This window comes from Leptosomus discolor, chromosome 17 (genome assembly GCF_034619465.1).
Source record: "Leptosomus discolor isolate bLepDis1 chromosome 17, bLepDis1.hap2, whole genome shotgun sequence".
NCBI classification, from domain to species: domain Eukaryota; kingdom Metazoa; phylum Chordata; class Aves; order Leptosomiformes; family Leptosomidae; genus Leptosomus; species Leptosomus discolor.
The window spans coordinates 7,744,071-7,766,370 of record NC_141407.1 but is presented as its reverse complement, the minus strand read 5'-3'; the positions used below and the strand labels follow the sequence as shown (position 1 = coordinate 7,766,370).

The window sequence follows — 22,300 nt, the reverse complement described above, 5'->3', positions numbered from 1 at the left end:
CTCACATTTTTGTGACCCGCAATAATTCAGCTGGCCCCGGGCATCGTGACCGCTTGGGATGTTGTAGGGAAACACACTTGATGCTGCAGGATTGTCTACAGCTTTCAGACTTCTGCAGCCATTTCCCCTCCCTGGGGACAGACACCTGGACACCAGTCAGGCTGCCTGCAGAGGAAGGGCTGGTTTCCCCTGAGATGCCCCTGGCCAGGCATTGCCAGCCCAGGTCAGTGGTGGGGATACAGGCAGAGCCCCACGAGCTGTGTCAAGCCCTGGTCCTTGGGGAACCCATGGGTGGCAGCACCCAGCCCGACAAGCAGCTTCATTTCTAACGGGAAGAGCTGCTGGCCCAGGGACACGCGTGGTCACCAGGTCCCCTCCCCACCATCCCCAGAAAGGGACATCATCTGCTCAGCTCGCACCAAAGCGGGGTGACCCCAGGGCTCCCAGCGAGTGCCAGCCCCACCGCTGCCTTGCTGGGGCAAAACCCCCTCCGCATCCCTCGCCAACCTGGATTCGCTTCCCTATCCACAGCTCCCAGCAAGACCCCAGCTGGGAAGGTGATGAACAGGGGAGACACGGCTCCTGGTTTGAAAAAGACCCCAGCCAGCAGCCGATGAGCAGCTCCTCTGCTCGCTTCCCCCCGCCAGCACCGTGCATGGCTCAGCGTGCCTGCGTGCGCGCCTGTGTGCATCCACCAGCCTATAAATCTCCTAGCAGGGCTCCTTCCAAACTTCAGGACTTTCCCCGGGGGGAAGAGTTAAGATGCAGCTTTTGCGTCAGCGGGCTGCCCGGCGGGACTAGGCTAAACCTCTCCCCGGCATCTGCCCCAGCAGGTTGTTTGCAAAGGTCAATCCCACCGGCTGCCGCCGCCACCGCTGGGCTCGGCTGCTCTTGGCTCAGTCCTCAAGGTACGTAGTCGGGGGAACATCCTCCCCACTGCTCCGGGGAAGGGCTGGCAGGGATGCTAGGAGGTGCATCGGCTGACAGACAGGGAGATATTCCAGCATTTCCCTTTTAAAAAAAAAATATTCTGCTTTTGTAGTGGTTTATTTTTCTTTCCCCGAGATAAAGACTTGTCAGGATTTCTTTCCGATGTGTTTAAAACTTGCCGTGCATTTCTTTATCTGTACGAGATTTCTATTTTTGCTGGGGATTTACTCAAGACACCAAACGCCTGGGAAGGTGCAGGGCAGGCGGCTGCAGCGAATATCTCAGCATGCTCCTAGTTAGCCCCTGTCTGGCAGGTATGTGTGATAAGTGAAAGCTGGTGGAGATTTTGTACTGATTTTGGGTTTTTTCTTAAGAAACAACAAGAAAACCAATTCCCCAGCCATCTCCCTGCTGGTCCTGGGGAATTTGCTGCAATAAATGAGGTTATCAAAGAGATTAATTTTTAAGTTTTATTTTGAAAAGGGAAAAAAAGGAGAATTTATTTCCATGTTATTTCGGGAACTGGTGTTTGCATGGTGTTTGCAAACCTGAGTGATGCCTGTGTTGTTTTCTCTCCTAGATTCACGCACCAGCAGCGGGGACCAGTGATCTGCCTTGTCCTTGCTTAACTCCGTGCAGGAGCCAGAAGCCCCTGGCTGATCCTGCTGGCCGGGCTAGCATGAGTGTGCTCCACTGGCACCTGTACCTCAGTGCCCTGGGCTTCTGGGTGACACAGCACTCCAGCTCCTTCCTGCTGCCCAATGCTACCGAGCTCCTGTCCCCCCCTGGGGGCAGAGCTGCGGGCCTGTTGTGGGGTGTGGGGGTCCCCCGGAGCCGTCGGAAGCGATACCTCTCCCCCCATGACATGAGCGCGATTTTGGACTACCACAACCAAGTGCGGGCACAGGTGTCCCCCCCCGCCGCCAACATGGAGTATATGGTGAGTCGGGCTCTGGCAGGGTGGCTTTGGGTGCTGCGGTGGAGTTGAGGGGCTTGTCTGTGACGTGGGCACCCAACCTGGTAGGGACAGGGCACCCACACTTGGGGATGTCAGGGCGCTGCCCCAGGTGAATATCTGTCCTGGGGGACGTTCCATGTCCCTGGTGCAGGGCAGACCCGTGCAGCCTCTGCGCAGGAGGGATGGAGTCCCAGTGGGGGGATGTTTCTAGTCAGGGGCAGATTTAGGACCCCTGGTCCTGTGCCTGGGATGTCTGGGTGCCTGCAGGCTGTGGGATGGCAAGATCCACCCAGCCGAGCTGCGGAGGTAGCATTAGGGGAAGGGAGATGGCTGCAAGCATGAAAAGCTCAGGTCCCACCCCAAAGCTCAGGTGGGAGCCTTTCCCCCAAGTGCAGCTGGGAGGGACGGCCCTGTCCCAAGCTCCAGCGTCCCTTGGGAGCGTGCCCTGAGATGCCAACCCCTGGGAGAAGAAACGTGCAGAACTGGGTCAGAGAGGGGCTGCGCAGCTTCACCAGGTCAGGCACCTCCTCTGGACAAGGGCCACTCTGGGCAGAGCTTTCCCCAGGTTGTCTCCACCCTGCTCGGAGCTCCTAACCCAGCCCTAAAGGGAGGAGAAATGGGGAGCCACCAAGAGGAGGGATTTCCAGCCAGCACAGACTGGGACCCTCAGGGCAGGAGGTGCCGCATGCTGCTTTGCTCCCGTGGAGGGGACCAGAGCTCTGACGGAGCGGCTGGGTGGTCGGTCTCTGGATGCTGGTTTGGGAGAGACAGGCAGTAGCCTGGCTTGCTGGGTACCAGAGCAGGTCAGACATGCCCAGGAGCATCCTGCGCTGCTTCTCGCTCAGCCTAAATTCCTGTCTTCCAAAATAACTGTCCTAGAGATCTTCTCAAAGCAGTTCAGGATGGGCGAGGAACCTTTAAATAATGCATGAAGGAACCAGCTGTCCTCACCAGTTAGTCTGCGGCCAGGGCTGTGGTGGAGGGCTGGGAATGACTGTAAGCTGCAGCGGCAGCACAGGGCTGCGGGGTTTCCCCCCTGGGCTCAGCTCCACCTTCCGCAGAAGGAGCTTATTCCCGGAGGGAATCACACACACAGGGCTTGCGTTGCTTCAGGGCACCCATGCTCTGCCTGGGCAGTGGGCACCCAACATGCCCAGGAGCCGTGCTGGGCAGCTGGGCTTGTTCATTGCTCCTGGACATGCTGCTGTGCTTGCCCTGGGCTTTCTCCAGCCTGACATGTGAGTCATGTTCTTTGGACACCCATGGGTGCTCAGAAACCCTCCCTGAGCCCAAGGGAGCCTGTTTTTCCTTTTTTCTCCTCTGGGCACCCAAAATCTCTGCCTTCCCTTTTCCTTTCCTTCTGGCCAGGTGTGGGACGAGCGGCTGGCCAGGGCAGCGGAGGCGTGGGCTGCGCGCTGCCTGTGGGACCACGGCCCCCCACAGCTGATGAAATACGTGGGGCAGAACCTCTCCATCCACTCAGGCAGGTGAGTGTTCCCGGGGACCCCCCTGTACCCCGCAATGTTGCAGCAGGAGGAGGAGCAGCAGCAACCCCTCCGTCAAGGAGCAGAGAGGTTTTGAGCTGGGGTTGCAGAGGACTGAGACGCAACCAAGAGGCACATTGAGTCCCCTCGGGGAGGAGGAGGGTCCGACACCCACAGCAGGGTAAATGTGGGAAACCAGAGGTACCCGCTGCTCATTTGGGGCATATGGCATTAATCCCCTCTCTGCCTGGCACATGGACCAGGGGGATGCGGGTCCTGGATCTCCACCGTGCATCTTGAGAGCTCAGGTGCCTCCAGCAAGTGCCAGGTCTTCCGCCCTTGGGCACAGGTGGCCTTGGCACAAGGATGTCATTGCCCCTGCCCCATCCCATTTCTCTCCCCCATTCCCTCTACGTGGAACCTTCCTCCTCCTCTCCCTTGCCTGTGACCTCTGAGGTGGAGGAGGGCCACCATACACATGGCATCTTTTGCAGGTACCGCTCTGTCGTGGACATGGTGAAATCATGGCACCAGGAGAAGCAGCACTACTCCTTCCCCCACCCCCGCGAGTGCAACCCCCGCTGCCCCTCCAAATGCAGCGGCTCTGTCTGCAGCCACTACACACAGGTGAGCGCCACAGCCCCCCACAACCCCCCGGGACCCCGCTGCAAACCGGGGGGCAGCTGACAACACCGTGGGCTGCTGCAGTGCCTGGTGCAGCGAGCAGCCCTTCTCCCCGTGGCAGCTGCCTCTGGGATCAAATCCTGGCAGCTGCCTGCTTCAAATCAGGCAGCCGGGCTGGCAGCAGGCAGAGTGCCTGCTGGGGGGGTGCAGGCCATGCTCTCCAACCCTGGCCCCCCCATGGGAATCGGGCTGCTTGCATGGAGGTCCCGGGGGCTCGCAGCCTGCTGAAGTGCAGCTGGGACCTTCCAGTCAGTTGGCTGGGAGGTTTTCATTTTTTTAAGCATTTTTCCCTGCTTTGGCCTTTTTCTCCTTATTACCCCACTGACACGCCAAAGGTGATGAAGAGAAAAAAAAAAAAAAGCTCCTTTGTGCTTTTGCCAAGCAGGAATCGTCTCCTCTGTGATGGAGCGGCTTTATAGCATCTCTGGCTCCCAGGGAATGCAGCTCCTTCATCCCCTGGCACATCCACTGGCAGTCTGGCTGGCACAAGGTGGAAAACCTCCCTCTGCTCCCCTGCTTGGTGGCAAAGCTATGCCAGCCCCTAATTACCTCCTCTGCAGGGCTCCAACCTTTACCCGAGCACCTGCATCCCTGTGCGGCTCGTCCGTGGGGATGCTCAGGGATTCTCTGGGTTGCAAATGGGCAAGATGATACATTTTTTAAGGAGGAAATTCAGTCTGGAGAGGCTTTAGGAGGAGCTTCTTGTTCTGTTTTGTCTCCCCGTGTCCAGGGTAAGCTGCCAGTGATGCTTCAGGATGAGGTTTGGGAACTAATCTGAGTAAATCAGAGAAGTGACCGAGACTTGCTTATTGAAGTGAGCTTGGCAAGGCAGCCCCTTGCAGGGCAGGCTGCAGGCAGAAAAGGGACAGCGAGAAATCGCCCTCTGGTGACAAAGCACTGCCCATGAAGGGCACAGCATCCAGCCTGAGAAATTCGGGCAGGCGGGATGCGATTCCCTGGTGGGATGAAGCCCTGCACTGGGGGCCCCGGGTGACCAGCTGCGGGATCCCTGGGCCGGGCGGTCGCTGACAGTGCCTGTTCTCTGTCCCGGCGCAGATGGTGTGGGCATCCTCCAGCCGCCTGGGCTGTGCCCTCGGCACCTGCGCCAACGTGCAGGTGTGGGGCAGCACGTGGCGCCACGCCATCCTCCTCGTCTGCAACTACGCCATCAAGTAAGTGCGTGGAGGGCAGCCTCCCCCTGTGCCATCCTCCCTCCTCGCTGCGGTGTCGGCGGCGAGGCGATGGCACTCGGAGATGATGCCCTCCTCTCTTTTTAGGGGCAACTGGCTGGGAGAAGCGCCGTATAAAGTGGGGCGGCCGTGCTCAGCCTGCCCCCCCACCTACGGCGGGGGCTGCTCCAACAACATGTGCTTCACCGGACTCAAATCCAACCATGTCAGCTGGTTCTAGGGCCGCAGCTCCCCGAGGAGCCCCCCGGAATGGGAATGGGGTGAACCAGAATTATTTATAACACTGACCCTTCCCAGCAGCCCAGCTGTCCAACCTGCTTCATCCCTAGTGCCACATAGGAACCTGCTTTTTTAACACACCTCTCTGGCAGCGCTCATGTTGTCTGGCTGCTTCCCACTTTGGGGGAAAGAGGGATGGTTCAGATCCCTGTTACCCAAAACGGGGACAGTTCAGGGATGCACGGAGGGAGCAGGGCTGACTGGCATGGTCGCTGCTCCATGGGCTCGGGGGGCTTTCCCCACTGCCCCCCACCTGTGCTAAGGCAAAGGTTGGTGTAAGTGAATACCAAGACGTTCCCCTTGTGGTGAGTGGCTGGAGGAGAAGTGGGGAGCCCTGAGGGTGCCCCTGCTCCACGGCAGCCCCTCCTGTCACAGGGCCCCCGGCTCCAAGCCCCCCAATAAAGCAGCCTGGAGACCCCCATGCTCGTGTCGGTCCTCCCTCACTCGCAGCCTGGAGCCTCGGGGTAACACCAAGCTGGCGCCTTTGCTCTGTTTTTTGGGGTGAACGGCGAAAGGGTGCAGAAGCCCTTGGCAGGGCTACGGGCCACGGCTGTGGGAGATGGCCGGGCGCTTTGCTCCATCGTGTGGGAGAAGCCAGCACTGCTGGGACACCAGGTGGTGATGACACCGGAGGGACACAGTTCCCTGTCCCACCCAGGCTGCCCCACTGCCCTGCCTCACCCCCTGCGCCACTGAGCGCGCGGTTATCCACATCCCCTCCCTCCCTAGGAGCATTCATCACTCGGCAAACTCAGGGGTCCCCAAATTCCCAAGCCTGGGGTCTGAGCCCCCAGCTGCGGATTCCTGTGCCGCAGCTCACTGTGTCCCAGCAGCCTGCTCCTCGCTGGCCCCCGCCCCACTGCACACTCCCTTGGGATGTGCTTTTCCATACAGAGGAGCAGATGTCCCTGATTTTGTCCCCTTGGGGCTGCAGGGTTTCAATAGCTGCGGTGCTGGGGAGTCCCAAGCCTGGCAGAGACCCCTTGGTGCCTCCTCCAGCCTGGCCCCTTCCCAACACGTGCAGGAGATGCAGGAGATGGTGCACTGCTGGCCGATCACTTTTTCAGCTCCAGCTCTGGATCCCCCATATATTTGGCATCATCTCAGCAACACCTCTTGCACGTGGCCCTGCTTGCCTCAGCACAGCCCCCCAGGAGCAGGGGCTACTCCTGCCACAGAGCCACCAGCGGCACAGGGGCTGCCACAGCCTTGCCACCATGAGGTCCTCGGGGCTCCTCCTAGGTGCTGTGGTCCCAGAGGGAGCACAGATGTCCATGAGTGGCTTCAGCACTTTGCGAGTACTCGCGATTTTGGGAGCAGAGGGGGACAGGGAGGAGCTGCAAATGGCCTGTGCCCCGGCCTCATGCCCAGGGTACCACCCTGCATCCCACCACAGCATCCCCGTGGTTCCCCATCCCCAAGTGACCCCTCTGGTTTTGCATCGAGTGGACAAGCCCCAATCCATGGCTGGAGCATTTTGCCCCTTGTGCCTTGGCTGGGCTCTGCTCTGCCCGTGACAGCACGTGCCAGCCCCCACGGCCCATCCCACAGCCCCTTGCCCCCCCATGTGGTGTTCGCCCCTTGCCCACAGGCAGGCTCAGCCGTGGTTTTCCCATCATGGGTCAGCAGGCTCAGCCGTGGTTTTCCCATCATGGGTCAGGCCGGCACAAAAACTGGCAGCACCCGGGGCGCTGCAGAGCCGGATCCGGCCGCCCCGTTCCCCCCATGGCCGGGGGTGAACCCCAGCCCAGCGGATGCCCTGGCCTTGACACCGAGTGGAAACGGGAGCCCCAAAAGAGTCCAGTAAAAGCCATGTTTGAGTTTCTAGCTTGGCAGCAGTTACTATAGCTACAGCAACGGCACCTTGCAGATTGGTTTCCATAAGAGCTTGGTTACTATTTAACATCTCCACCCACATTAGCCCTGATTAAGCGAATCAATAAGATAACAGGAGAGGCAGGTTTCCTCGCCCTGCCTCTCCGTGCTCCCGCCTGCCTTCACCTAGTTCCTTAGTGAAAGACATTTTTATTTATTTATTTAGATTTCTTTTTATTCCTCTACTTCCTCTGGTTTTCGCCCCAAGTCCCCATAGCAGTAGCCGGCGAGACATGGTCAATGTAAGCACCCAGCTAAGCGCTAAGATGGAGGCTCCATATGGTGAGTACAGCGTTTCCATCGCCCGCGCTGCCGCCCCGCTGTCGCTCGTGGGAAGCAGGGCTGGGAGCGGGCAGCAGCCCCCGGCCCCACGTCCCGGCCCCGCCGCGCTGCCCGGCCCCCACCGGCTCAGGAACCTGCGAAGGGCTGGAGATGGAGGCAGAAAAAGGGTCCCGGATTGATTTTTATACACTGTAAATACATATATATGTATTTTCTCTCTTTCACTCTGCTTGGCTCAAAGAAGAAGGCACGTGCCCGAGGGAGCAGAGCGGTCCGACCTGCTGCCAGAGGGGCTGCTGCAGGGTTCGCAGCAGAAGTGGAAGCAGTTTAGAAAGGAGGTGACATGCTGCCATAGGACATGCAGCCAGCCCCAAGGCAGAGGCTGCGGGCGGCCCGTGGCACGCCCGGGCCGCGGGAGCGGGCACAGCGGGCACCCGCCAGCGCTGCGACTCTCACCGAGGGCCGGGGCCGGGATGGTGTTATGGCTGGGCAGGTTTCCCCGCGCCGAGCGTAGTGCCTGGATGAACAGCAGCCTCCAGGCTCTGCGGTGCAGAGCATCGGGCGGCACGTCGCTGGCCGGGGCGCCCTGGCCGCAGGGAGATGCCCGCCAGGCCTGTGCCCCTGCTGCCCGGGTGGCACAGTGGGTACCGGCCCCGGGCAGCCTTGCACTGCAGCTCTCCTCGGCTGTGCCAGGTGCCAACTGCCAAAAATGCACATGGGCACCGGGGGACGGGTGCCCCTGCCCGGGCTGTCATCCTCGGGATGGGACAAACTGCCTGTGCTGCAGCTTCCGCACAGCGAGGGGCTGGGGCTGGTTCAGTCCCATGTGATCTGGAAACCCCAGTTCCCTGGGCATGGCCAGGGTGTGAAGTGAGGCTCCAGCAGACGAAGTCTCACAGTTACGAGGCTCTCCGTCACTCTCCATGGCTCTCCATCACACCCTGTCGCTCTCCATCATGCTGCCTTGCCTCTCCTCGCTGTATTTTCCGTGTCCTGCTCCTCTTCTCCTTTACCACCCCACTCACAAACATGCACAGCCCCACCAGCCCGTGCTCCAGCTGCTGCGTGTGCTGCAGCCAGGCCCCAAGAGGGCTTGTGGGGCTCCCAGGGCACCTCCTCGCACTTGCTCATAGCCCCATTTTGGGTGGTGGCTTCTCTTGCTCCAGGTCTGCAGCCTCCTATAGGTGCCACCTCGAGCTCTAACCCGCCCTCATGCTGGGCATCAACACTGCAGCAAGGCCGCACCCTCCTTGCCCCAGCCCCCAGCACTTCAGTACTCTCCAGATCACTTTAATTTTGGCTCACATCACCCCATGGTGAGCCATGGCCAGCTATGGAGCTCGTCAGCATTTCGGTGGGTCCATTGCCTATTGCAACAGAAACATGTAGGAATCACATAGGATCTGCAATGGTGCTGCTGGGATGAGCCGGAGCAGGGAGCTGTAGTCAAAGAGTTATGAAATGCAGAGTTTGAGCCCATTTTTATCAGGTTGCTCATTCATACATCCCAGGTGCACAGGAGCTGGGGCTCTGGAGGAGCTCCCTTCACCCATGCCTCCGAGCTGCAGGAGCCAGCAGCGGGACAGGGCCTTGCACAAATCCGGACTCAGAAAAATGCCGAGTTTTTGGTCTGATCAGCACAAGTTGTGATTTTACATCCAGTGGGCGCTGCTTGGACAATGCGCAAGGAGCTGCGCCATGAATGCTGCTTGTAGGCACGTGACACAAAGGCTTGATGCCTCTAAGATGTACAGAGGGTCAGAGCCCGGAGTGAGGGCACCTCTGTGGGCTGGCCCAGCAGAAGTGGGTGCTGGGCATCCTCCAGGCTGAAGCTCGGCATGAGTCTCTGCTGCTGGTGGGGAGATGGCTCCTGACCCACCAAGTTTGCAGGGACTGACTTGTGCTGCATTTGCAGGAGAAGGGGAGGCTCAAGTGATGTTCCCAGCAGCCTGGGAGACAGAGCAGTGCAGGGTGGCCAGGTCTGGGTGTCCCCAAATCCAGGGTGCCTGTGTCCTGCTGTGCCCCAGGGTGCAAAGCCAGCCTCATTTCTGCAGCCAGCAACAGGCTTTGCCTGACAGATGCAATCCAAGGAGCCGAACAAGCTCTTTAATCACTTATGATTAAGTTATTCTGCCCATTTGCAGCTGGCTTCAGCGCGATCCAACCCTGAAACATCAGTGACCTTAAACACAGGCAGGCAAATCTTTCCGCTGTTAATTTTCTCCTGATCTTTTCTTTTAATTTTTCAGCCTGAGGGTCAGTGGCCGAGCCACGGGCTGAGCCCGGGCAGGCACAGGCAGAGCCAGGGCAGACGCAGGCAGCGCTGGGCGCCGCAGGGTGGCTGGGGAAGAATTGCTGCACATCCCACTTGTGGCCGCTCTCCCCATCTGCTCCCGTGGCCAAACAAAGGCGTGCTCCAGCCAGCACCCGCTGTCTGTGAGCCCGTGGTGAGGCCGGGCTGCCGAGCCTGGGGCCTTGCAAGGGGGAGAGAGAAAAATAATAATAATAAAAAAGCGAGATGGGCCTCCCAGACCAAGAGGCAAGAGGAAACCCAGAGTGTTGGCAGAAGGAGGGGAGTCCTCATAAATAAAAGGGGTGAAAAAGTTATCCAAATAGAGGCGAGGAAGGGCTGGCAGGGATGGGGGACCAGGCAGCTCCTGGCTTCCCCAGCAGCCTGCAGCACCGCAGGGCTGGGGACAGGCTGGGGCTGGGCTGGGCTGGGTGGCAGGTTGGGCACAGCAGCCAGGATGTGCCGTGGGGCAGACATCAAAGCGGTGACCAAACCCTTCCTGGGCTCACCAGGAAGTTTATTCCCTTGCAAAGTCATGGGGGTGCTCCACGGAGGGTGCCAGCGCTGAGCCCCCGGCCGTGACCGCCAGCGCTGCCCTCGGCACCAGCCAGCTCCCGGCCCTTGGCAGGACAGGCCACCCCAGCCGGCATCGCACTGGCATTGCCGGGGCTCAGCAGGTGGATGCACATCAGGTTCCCCCAGATAAGTCTTCAGCCTTGGAGAGATCATACAGTTATTTTCAGTTTCCTTCGACAGATGGAAAGATTTTCTCATTTTTCCATCTCCCTATCCATCTCAGAGGCTTCAGCATTTCGGCATCCATTTGAAGCCAAGGATATATTCTAAGGGGGAAGCTGGGCACTGGCACTCAGCCTTGGGATGGTGAGCAGGTCTAGCCTGCTCTTTGCAGCGATGGTGGCAGCAAGAGCAGAGAGTGGGGTGTCCCCCCGCTGCAGCTGCTGCAACCCTCCCCATCCATCCCTGCCCCAAACTGCCGCTGGCATTCCCCCTAGTACTTTGGGGGCAAGTATTTCCCTGCAGTTTGTGTAAAGGACTCAGAGGACGCCCTGTCAAGTGGTGACAAAGGTGTCCTGTCCCCAGCACCCTGCATGGGTCCTTGGGCAAGAAGGGAGTGATGCCACAGCTCTGCAGGTCTGGGAGCATGTTCAGCATCCTCACCAGCACCCGCTCATGGGCTGTGCACTGGGAAGGGCTCCTCCGGGCACGTTGGTGCTAAAACCCCGGGGGAGGCTGCAAAGGGGTGTGCAAGAGGGTAGGGGATGGAGAGGGGGCGAGGGCATGGTCCTCTCCTGGGCAGCGAGGAGACGATGAGCCCCCAGCTCCACCTCCATCCTCCCAAAGAGACTTGGGCACAATCTGGGCATGTGGCCTTGATCCCAGCACAGGCAGGCAGCACTGCTCGTTCGTGTTTTGGGAGCGGCTCTTGGAGCTGAGGATCCCTGGGGCCAGTGGTTACTGCAGGGACCAGCTCATGATCGGGCCAGCTCAGTAAAGCAGCTTTGGAAATTAGCTGAAAAATGCAAGACGTCAGAGCTGCTCAGGCGTTTTGGTCAGATGTGGTGAATAGTTTCAACTGAAGAACATAAGAGGAAGCAGAATTTCTGAGTATTTTTACTTTTCACCATGAAGCAATTATTTTTCATTGCCAAACAGATCTAATTTTTTGTAGGTTTCCCCTAGATATGACCCAAACTGAGCTTTTTCCCCTTGATTTCTCATGTCAGCTGCTATTTCATACCTCTGTTTACTCCTCGTGCTCTGTGTTCACGGCCCGGAGGCTGTTGGGAATCGGTGGGTGTTGGGACACTCAGCACAGCCCCCTTCCCTGTCCCCGCTCCTGCCGCCCTGCCGGCTGTTGGGGGTGGCTCTAAAACTGGTACTGGCAGGGTCAGCACTTACCAGGGCAAGAAATGGCTGAGCAGGGTCTTCCTGCACCCAGGAATAAGCACTGGGATTTAGATGGGATGCAAAAAGGACAATCACTGCTTTAGTCACCTTGGCCCAATCCTGGGTGCTGTTTGCTGGTGCTTGGTGGAGGTTTCCTTGGGGAAGAGCTGAGGATGCTCCCCCCACCGCGGGGGGCTGCAGGGATGCTGCTCAGTGTGGCAGGATGGCTGCGCTTGCCCTCAGGGCTCTGACTGCCACCGTGCCAGGGCAGCCGCCTCACCCCGGCCGCTTATCAGGCCAGCAGCACACCCTTGTCTTTGGCTTCACTTGAAAACACAACGGTATTTTTATAAGGGGGAGTGAGCACCGAGGGCTGCTATCAGCAGGCAATGAGCTCCAGCTCTGGAAGGTGAGCAGCATGAGGCCGGGGAAGGTTTGAGGAGTGTCTGAGAACTATTTTGAGCTCTGCAGGGCAGGTGTAGGTCTGTGAGTCAGACATACGTGGTTAGTTTTCTGCTGACATTTCTTAGCTGGCATTAAAAATGATGTTTATTTAGAGTGCAAAGAGGTGGTGAGTGATGGTGGTCCCGCAGACAGCAAGGTCTGGGTGAATTTCTTTTAAATACAGTAATATTTGCAGTGGGACCGGAGCCAGTAGCAGAGCACGGGGCAGTGCATAGGGGAGAGCCAAGGGGTACGCTGGGCAGGGGGGACACCTGTGAGTGCCTCTGCCGGTGGGCTGGGGTTAGCACGGGGCAAGGACTGCAAAAAAAGGTCCATGACTGTTTGTGTTCAGGCTCCTTCTCTGTTTGCTTTCCTCAAATATTCAAGCAAACAAGGCTCCTGGCAAAAATGTTTGTGGAAACAGCAAATGTTGCAGAATTTTCATGGAAGGCAAATTTCAAGGTAGTATCGTGAACCCAGGGCTGATGGCTCTGCTTGCCTGCGATGGGCAGAGGCAGCACATTCCCACCAGGGGCCTCTGAGCAAAGCCAGGTCCCAGAAGCAATTACTCCCAGGAACAGCTCCTGACCAAGCTTCAGCCTGAGCATCAACAGAAATTAGCCAGCAAATCCCTTCAGGAAATACATGACTCAAAAAATAATGGTGGGCTCTGGATGATGCACCAAAGGTGCGAGAGAAGCAGCTACATGCGGAGCAAGCGGCTGTGGAAAGGCACCAGCAGTCGAGGAGTGGACAGACCCTGGCTCCAAAAGGCTGAAGCGTCTGCAAGGCCAGACCAGACTTTCTGTCCCCAAATGCTGCAGCCACTGGAGGGACTTGGGATGCATCCCCAGGGTGCCCAGAGCCCTGGTGCCGAGGGGTGGATGGGGACCAGCTCAAGCCCTCTGAGCCCCCAGCACCAAGGTGTCCCTGTGGGTTCAGCCAGTGCTGGTATCTGCTGTTGGGAAGAGGACTGGAGGTGGGGAATGGCAATACTGTATGCCTCCTGCTGCAGGTCACCACGCGTGGGCCATCTCCTCTGCGATGACACTCTGTGAGCCCTGACACCTTCTCCCTCTCTGCACAGCCAAGTTGGTTTGACACCCCGATTTTCATTGCAGACCTACAGACCTCTGACCTTGCTCATCCCACCCCAGGCTGCCCAGGGCAACACCTTCCCTGTGGCTTTGCTCATCCACCCTAAAACTCATCTGTCAGGGCGGGTGGCTCAGCTCCTGTCATCGAGCGTGGGGCACCTGAATGCACCAGCGTGGGACCAGAGGGCACCTTTCACCTGCCTCTGCACCAGAAACCTGCCTCGGCCATGGGTGTGTGTGAGATTTTATAGGTGATAGCCCCTGGGAAAGTGGGAAATTCAAGGAGAGATGTACATTCAGCTACCTGGCATGGCCCAACGCTCTGGTTAGGAGAGCCAATGTCAACAGACAGACCTGAAGGAAGGATCAAAACCAAATACATGGGCACTTCTCAGAACAAGAGCTGTAAAACCTGCACAAACCTGAACAAGTGCCACAACACTCTTTTATATGGTCAGAATCAATAGTCGAGCCCACTCAACGTGTTTGCTGACACATAAACGACAGCCACTGCGCTGTGTTTATGGCCCAGCGCCGTTCACGAAAGCTGCAGGGCCCAGCTCCCCCTGCCCTGCTCAGCCACTTCTCTCCCCCTCTGCTCCCAGGGGAGCTCATCATTTTGCCACACGGTCCCCAAAGCCTTGACGTCCCATGACAAGAAGCTGCTGCTCCTCTCCAGCGTGCCAGCCTGCCCCGGTTTCCAGCCAGCTGGGCAAGTCATCACTGGGATGGCCGGGTCCACCCCACCGCTCCAGTGAAAAGCAGCAGCTCAGCCTGGGAAGAGGATGCACCAGTGCTGACATCACCCAAGGAAATTTGGCCATGGGCTGTGAGGCTGGGCAGGGTGTCAGGTTAATGGACAGGGCAGCACTGCGGGGCTCAGCAGAATGCATAAAATAGCAGCCGTTGCGTGGAAAAAAAGCCCTGCCCATGCTGCAGGTCCCCATCCAGCAAGCTGTGTGGCTTCTCACTTGCAGCCACCGTGGCTCATGAGCAGGAGCAGGTCCTGCCCCAGCGAAGGGCAGGCTCAGCCAGGTCGAGGTGCCCTGGCAGGGAGGAGCAGAGAAGGCACCGGTAGGTGCCCAAGGGAACCAACCCATGCAGAGAGCCTGGCGTCAGCAGGGCAAGGTCAGCACTGGGAAATGGAGAGTGGAATGAGGAGGCAAGAAGGGCAAGGGGACAAACAGCCGGGCTTCAGATCCACAGTGCTGGCTGCTCCTCTGCCTGGAGTCTGCAGCCTTCAAGGACTAAATGGTGCTGGGATGGACGTGGTGGCTTTGCCACCTCGTGGACACCCTGGTGGAAGCGAAGCTGGGTGCTACCCACAGCTCCATCCATGGGTTTCTGCCCCGGGACTGTCACCGTCTGGAAGAAATCTCTGTTGACCTGGGTGTGTTTCCTTGTTACAGATGTTAAAATTGGTGTGGAAACAGAGGGTTGAAGGGATGTCTCATGGCGTTACACACAGTTCAGACCCAGACTTGCCCTCAGTGCTGGTCCCTGCTCCACACAGGCATGCTGGGCATCTGTCCCTGTCACCACTGCGCCCCCTTCCCTGGGCACAGAGCCGAGGTATGGACCTGCTGGTCATTCCCCACCCCTGACCCATCAGGAGCCTTCTGGAAGCTGCTGGCAGCTGTGTGCTCTCCAAATGAATTTGAATTCACCCCAGGGAGCCCCAGGTGGGAGTGGAGGCTCGTGAAGATAGGCCAGGAATGGTTTAGGAACAGTTTTCCTCCATTAGACTCATGCCTTCGAGACAGGGCTCAACAGGAGGAAAGCCATCCAAGGAGGAAGGAAAGTGCAGGAAAATAAGTGTTTCAGATGGGCTTGGCCCTGAGTCAGTTCCTCCAGGTGCGGAGGCCAGCGAGGGCACACTTGCTCCTGGCCCTGGTTGGGACACAGCCACGCAGCACAGGGCTGCATTGCAAAGGTGCCCAGTTCTTCCTTTCAGCATTCAATTCATCGCTCGATGCCTGTGAAAACCCAGTGAAGTGACACTCTAATCCCTCACCTAATTTTCCTCCTCCGGGCTAAGCAGGGCCACACATGCCAGCACACACTCCCTGCAGAGGAGAAAAAATCTCGGTGCTCAGCAGCTTCCACGCTCCCCTCTGGACCGGGGCCAAATGAGTCAACACAAGAGAGTTGTAGCAGCTTCATCTCCAGAAAAAATAATCAGGGAGTGCAATGCTGCAGTGGCAGAGAGAGGTTTCTTGTAGTCTGGCAACCCCCTTTTCTTCCTGCTGGTCTTGCCTTGGCCTGGCTGCAGTGCAAGGCCAAAACCTTGGGCTGCCTGAGACATGGAGGCTCCCGGATTCCCCACCGACAGCACCAATGTGCACAACCGATTAAGAAATCTCAGCCGTGAGAGTTTTACAGTTTCCTCAGGAGAAGATGGGGAAAGGAGGGCACTAGAGCAGAGGAGGCAGACACGCGGGGAGCTGTGGGAGAGCCCTGGCAGCGATGCCCCCGGGGCAGTTTGAACCATTGGAGCTGCTCTGCAAGGTCTGTGGGACGCAAAGCTCAGGGCTGCCCAAAGATGGGGAGCACCATGTGCACAGCTCCCTGCCTGATACCCTGCTTCGCCCTCGATTGTCCCAGCTCCGCATGTTGTGATGGCGGCTGGGAGGGGAGACAAAGGTTGTTTCTCAAGGGTAGGGTGTTCTGAGTATTTATATAGAAACATTCTAAAGTGAAAGCAGCCAACCTCTCCCCAGAGAGGGAGTCAGACCCGCTCCTGCTGTTAAACACACCCAGGCACATTTTCTGGAGCCGCCTTTAGAGCTGCATGTGCAGTCAGGCACCCCCTGCCCTGCAGAAATGCAGCGGCAGGCCAGAGGCCAGGGTGAAGGCACCTCAGAAAGGTGGCCCAGAGAGCAGCGGGCATTGCTGTGGGCACTGGCAGTGGGGCACAAACCCAGATCCACCTTATAATTCCCCTCCGGGTAGTGGCCAGAACCCTTTAAAACCTACGGCTCTGCAGCACAAACTCCTGCTCCCCATCAAATCTCATTGTGACCAGCATTAAGGGATTAGCCGGTCCCTGCCGCCGCACCGCAGCCAGCTCCCGGGCATGGCTCGTGCCCCGCAGCCCACGGTGGGCTCACCGGCTGCACAGCCCTGTCCGAGGGCGAGCCTCCCCTAGCTCTGCCTGCAGAGCTGAGCGCCCTGGAAGATGAATGGCAGCAGATACGACCTGCTCCAGGAAACACCAGGTACTCCCCACGCTTCCCCTGGCACTTGCAGCAGGGAGAGAAGTAGCTGCGTAGCCAGCGCTGCAGAGGTGACGTGAATGAAGGGCATTGGCAACCCCCAGGGTCTCCAGTGGGGATTCGGAGCAGCCGAAATATGCTTATCCCCCACATACATATTGCTGGTCCCCACCCCAGGGAACCCCCATGTCTCTGGTTTCTGTTTTGCCCCCAGGGAACCCCCATGCCTCTGGTTTCTGTTTTGCTTCATCCAGAGCAAACGTGCCAGGTTTATGGATGGTGATGGCTGGTGTCCCCAGGCTTGGTTCTGGGGCCCTCAAGACAGGTACCCCAACACGGGCGGCATGGTGGAGCGGGAACTGTGGCTCCTGGGGGCAGAGGCAGTGGAGCCGGGCTGGCATCCCATGGACGCCCCAGTGACTGCCTGTGCCATTTGGGAAATGAACTGGTCGTTCTCAGCCCCATTCCCAGCACCTGGCAGTCCTGCCCCGTGCTGCAGCCTTGGCAGGCCCGTGGACGGATCCACCAGGTTGCAGGGCAGCCTCAGGTCCTGCCCGGTTTGCTGCCTGCTCCTTAGCCAGAGGTCTGCAGCAAGACTTACCCAGCCCTCGTAATGAAAAACACTTTTAATGCAAACCTTATCAGTTTCACAGAGCTCTTCCTAGAAAGGTTTTTTTGGGTCCCCCTTACCAGCCCCCTCCAGCGCAGTTCCCCCACCTCTGTGCTCAGCCCCTTGGCCCCAGCACCTACAGGGACCCGGGTGTGGAGGTGAAGCAGCGAGGAGGCTGGGTGGACTCAGGGTGCTGCAGGGGGGTTTGCAGGCACTCAGACGTGTTTTGAGCATTCTGAGGCCTGGACTGCTGCACCTCGCAGAGTCTCATCCATGAAACACCCCGCCAGCCTCTGCTCAACCCCAGGGCACAGCAAAAATCCTGGGGCTCTTCTTGCTTGAGCAACTCCCTCCAAGCAGGGCTTGCGCTGGCAGTGGGGTTCATGCCTCCTGGGGCAGCCTGCACCCTGAGCCACCATCCCATGAGACAAGTTCCCCACATCAGCACTGCACAGGGAGCCACGTGACGGGAGCTGCTCCCAGCAAATACCTGCGCTCTTTATCAGCTGGCGATTGATTTAGAAAAGTTCATGGTTTCAGCATCCCATGATACGTTTACTAGCAGTGGTTCATTTCCTCAAATGATGTAGTTTATGGTCATAATATATTTTCATTTCCTTATGATACAAGAGGCCAATGGCACTGGGCCTTGCAGGAGTGTAAAGGGACAAATAATGGTGTTATCCTGTCTTGGAGACATAGGTCAAATACTCAAAGGCTAATTAGCAGTTTGCCATGTTGTTTGTTAGCTGGGAGCCAGGCTGTTGGCACTGCGGTGTCCCAGACATGGGTTTATGGGACGGTGGCAATGTGTGATCCCCTGCCCTTGCTGTCCCCCATGCCACAAACCTTGCATGCAGAAAGCTCTGATGTTCCCATACCTTGTTTCTGCTGCGGTGGTTGTTTTTGTGTTGTCCCTGTGGCAGCAGACGGGATGGTTGTGTTGCACGGGAAGTGCTGCGGTGGCCGTGGGCTGTAGGGGTGCGAAGCTGCTGTGGACACGGAGTTCCTGAGTACTGTTTTGCTCCCACTTACCCGTCTGGCACTTGCTGTGCTCTGGCAGTTGAGGACATTGGGGACAAGACACAGTATTCAGGCATTCTGCACGCTCCCGCAGAGAAGCAGCATTTTGCACTAACTTGTTTGCTTCTGGGTCCAGAAACTGGAATCTCTCAAATTTTAACTTACCACCCCCTTTTTTTTTCTTTTTTTTTTTTTCCATGCCCAGCCTACCTTTCCCAGTTCCAGCCTGACCAGTGCTCTCACCTACGTCATGCTGCCTCCTGTCAGACACACATGTGGCCCTTTCTTGAGATGCTCCCCCAAAGTTCAGCTCCCCAGCCGGGGCTGCCTTTGCCAGCCAGCCTGGGGCAGGAGGAGGGCAGCTGGAGCAGCCCACAGCTGTCGGGCTCAGGAATATGCTTTTTGCCCTTGAGGAGCCCTTGACTTGCCCTCCTCTGGGCACATGGGCTCAAACTGTCCCCCCGCTGCCCTCGCCCCACGGCAGCTCTCCCTCCACATCCCCAGCAGCTTTGCAGTCTTTTGCCTTAATTTCAAGCAAGGGCCAGTCCCAAGAGCCCCAGCAGTGACTGGAGGTCACTTCCAGGCATGGCTTGCTGATGCATCCACCTTCATAAAAAAGATAAAAAGAAACTTTAGAAAAAAGCAAAACTTGCTTCGCAACCTTTGTTGATTTTGGCTGTTCTACTCCTCCACCTATTGCTCCATAAGCTGGAACAATTCAGGGGCTGTTTCTGTTGTATAATGAACGTATGAAGTCAATGAAACCTAAAAGCCCTGCAAACAGCTGGCAGGGGTAAAGGGAGAGAACTGCATGCCCACCAGACTGCGAACTCAGCAGGGATCTTTTTCCTGGGAAGCCACAAGATTACTCCAGTTCCAAAGGGATCATATCCTCCTGCTAAACAAGTTCTCTCCAGGTCCAGACACGGGCTGCTGAGATCCCTGCCATACCAAACGCGTGAGCTGGTGAGGCATGGAAAGCAATAGTTGCTCGCTGCTGGCAGCAAACCTTCTCTCCAGTGCTGCTGCTCCCCCATTTAAACGGGGCTTGAACTGCTGGATTTGAGCTGAACATCTCCCAGCATAGACAGTGAATCTGGAACAGCTCGTGGCAAAGTCAGAGCTTTCCTGGAATTCCTCCTAAATAGGCAGGAGAGTGTTTTGCTGGAAAGTGTCTGGGTCTCCGTTGGGTTGGGGTTTGGATGGAGTGCGATGCTCGCAGTGTAGGGGTTTAGGTGGGGCAAGTGGGATGAGCAGCGGGGGCTGTAGTTTGGGCCAAGTTGCACCCTGTGGTGTCATGGAAGGTGATGAATCTAACAGTTCCTCTTCCTTGCTCGGTCTAGGGTTCATTGTGTGATTTTGCATAAAAAGACAGCAGCCAGATTTCCAGTCACAAGTGCTGACTTGAGGGTCACAGAGGACCCACAAGTTTTTGAGCGCTGCAATGCAGGCAGAGTGATTGCACATACACACCAGCAAATACTCTGGCATTTTCAAGCACAGCTGCCCTTCTGAGAACAGCTCAAACTTACTGTCCTTGCAAACAACAGCTCCCAAGAGTACTAATAATTACTTCCTCAAGTGTACAGAGCCTTTGTTAAGCAGCATAATAAACCCCTTTCTGGTCCCGGGATGAAAGGCATGCACAGTGTTATCGCTAGAGCAGTATATGCTGAAATGGTCTGTCTGTCTGTCTCCATCTTTGCAATTGTTTCCCTACTGCTTTTGCATAGCAGCTCTTTATTTTAGCTCCAATAATTGCCTCCAGCTCCAGCATCCATCCCAGCTTTGGCTGAAATGCACATGTTGCTTTTGGAGAGGAGTTCAAGCAGAGTCTGCTACCTCCTTTGAAGTGTCTCTTTCCCATGTCCAAAACCTGCCTTGATTCTCTATACAGTGATTTTATGGCCTGGGGGCCTGGACAGTTTTGTTTGGTTTGGCTATTTTTTGATAACTTCGTCATTATTTTGTCATTTGTCTGAGATGTCATTTGTCATCTCAGAAATAGCCTGAAGTTGTGGTGAAGCTGCCTCTGTCACCCTTAGCTGTGCTGGGGAGCCCAGGATGCCACCACATGTCACAAGCTCACCAGTGACAGTGTGTCTGGGGTCTGCTCAGGCATCATCCCCAGCTTCAAAAGGCATCTGTCCCAATCACAGCGACAGGCGCTTCAGCGATGGGGAAAATAAATCACCAAGAGCAATTTGTTGTGGAACGGGATAACGAAATACCTGCTTCTTCCCCCAGGCACAGGTCTGGCACATGGCTGTGGTCACCTCCTGCCTGTTGGGGCTGGATCTTTCTGCTCCACCTCCTTGGATGGTGGTGGTGGATCTTTCTGGTTCACCTCCACAAAGTGTTTTGCCAGGGCAGGGACGTGCTCTGTGTGGCTGGCAAGGGGCAAACAGACCCTACACAATTTCTGCTGATTCAGAAATTTCCAGGAGACTCCCCATTCTGGGGACAGACGCAGGAGCAGACCCGTATCTATGTGTCCGTCATATGACTGCCCGGAGCAGAGGCAAAGATCTGCTGCTTGAACTGGGGGCTTATTTTAGCTGCACCGACCTGCAGCCCCCAGCCCCTGCCAAATTCCTTGGAGCTGCTTATTAACGCACTGACAACTCTGCTCCAAAGTCACGGCTCACCAAGGCAGAAGGCAGAAGGGGTTGACAGTGTGGCCTAAATATCCCTGTTTACAAAAAGTCTGACAAAACACAAGCCCTTGGCTTTATCTTTCCCATTTGGAAATAGCCACAGAGCAAATATACTCAAGGCATGAAGGGAGGAGGATTTATATTGACTTTAGAAAAAGCTGTTCTTTAAAAACAGGAAAAAAAGCTCATCCTCGAGCTGCACAGACTGGCTGCTACACCGAAAAATCTTGCGCAGAGGCTTAAAGCCTGCCTGCTAATCTGTAGCAGTTCTGTGTGAGCAAGTCATGCAGTAAACTGCTCTCTGTTAATTTTTTAATGCAGAATAAACAGGTCAAGAAATGATTAGCATGAGAATAAGTTGAGCTTAATCAGGAGAATCAGAAAAGATGAGAGGGAAGAGACAAATTGGAGTTATCAGTTAACCATATGGAGTGGCTCTGCCTTCACAAGCTCATGTTTCCTCTCGTTTTCCATCCCCTCTGAAGCTGCCTTCGCCCCTCTGCCCCTCTGCCACCTTCCCTAATTTAAATGATGAGCTAAAATTGCTGGTATAAGCACAATGGAAGCCCTTGTTTCTCCTTCTTGTTTTCTATCTGCAACGGCTGCCCAAATGAATTGCAGGCGATAAGTCTCCTACCTGGTTATTCCTGATGGTCCTTCCCATTCCATGTGGAGAAAGGGAGCTGCTAACATTAAGGTTGAAATGCACAAAATCCACTTTGTGCACATAGGAGCACTCTGCTCTGGTGCAAAAGTTTCGGCATGATCCTGGCAGATCCGGGGACTGAGCGGAGGCATCCGTGGGCAAGGGGAAGAGCAGCCCTCGGGACTGCTTGGAGTGGAGTTTGGTCAGTGGTCGGAGATCTATATTCTCAGATAGGCAGGACTTTGTCCACAAACTGGAATTTGAAATTTCAAAGGGGAAAAAAAAAAAAGGCAGAAGGGACCTTTGCATGTGTGGAGATGACGGCACTGGCGACGCTCCCCCGGGACTTTTGTTCTTTGTCTTGTAACGGGGCTTCGTGATTCCCCAACAGCTCGCTTTGCCAAACGGTGGTCGGCTGAGCAGTGGCCCTGACCTTGTTCAAAGCTTTCCTGCTCTGGAGAGGTTTCAGAGCTGAGCCCATCTCTACTTCACTTGCACGCAAAGGAAAAGCCGCTTCACCCCCGCATTGGCCTTGGAGCTGCAAGAGACATGGCAGGAGTGATCCTGAGTCAGGGCTGCAAGGGGCAGTGGTGACATCGCTGGTGTAAGACAGGGTTGGTCCTGCTGGCTCTGGGCACTGGCATTTCTGCTAAGGATTTCTTGAGAGTGCAGAGCTGTGAGAGAGAAAAGCAAAGGGCAGGAGGGGTCCAGGCTCCAGGCTCCCAGCT

General features: G+C 56.8%; 1 protein-coding gene across 1 annotated transcript; it reads left to right on the top strand.

Moving 5' to 3' along the window:
• The first annotated feature begins 1,609 nt into the window (after positions 1-1,609).
• On the top strand, positions 1,610-5,466 carry R3HDML (R3H domain containing like). The gene is made up of 5 exons (XM_009951342.2): positions 1,610-1,870; positions 3,257-3,375; positions 3,867-3,999; positions 5,113-5,228; positions 5,334-5,466. The coding sequence occupies exons 1-5, from the start codon at positions 1,610-1,612 to the stop codon at positions 5,464-5,466; spliced, it is 762 nt and encodes a 253-aa protein (XP_009949644.2).
• Positions 5,467-22,300: the final 16,834 nt, after the last annotated feature.

What these genes read in the sequence shown, in the direction of transcription:
- R3HDML (XM_009951342.2), top strand. Translation starts at nt 1,610, where the DNA reads ATGAGTGTGCTCCACTGGCACCTGTACCTCAGTGCCCTGGGCTTCTGG. An exon ending in CTCTCCATCCACTCAGGCAG is followed by an intron (nt 3,376 to 3,866) that starts GTGAGTGTTCCC and finishes CATCTTTTGCAG; the next exon opens with GTACCGCTCTGTCGTGGACA. An exon ending in GTCTGCAACTACGCCATCAA is followed by an intron (nt 5,229 to 5,333) that starts GTAAGTGCGTGG and finishes CTCTCTTTTTAG; the next exon opens with GGGCAACTGGCTGGGAGAAG.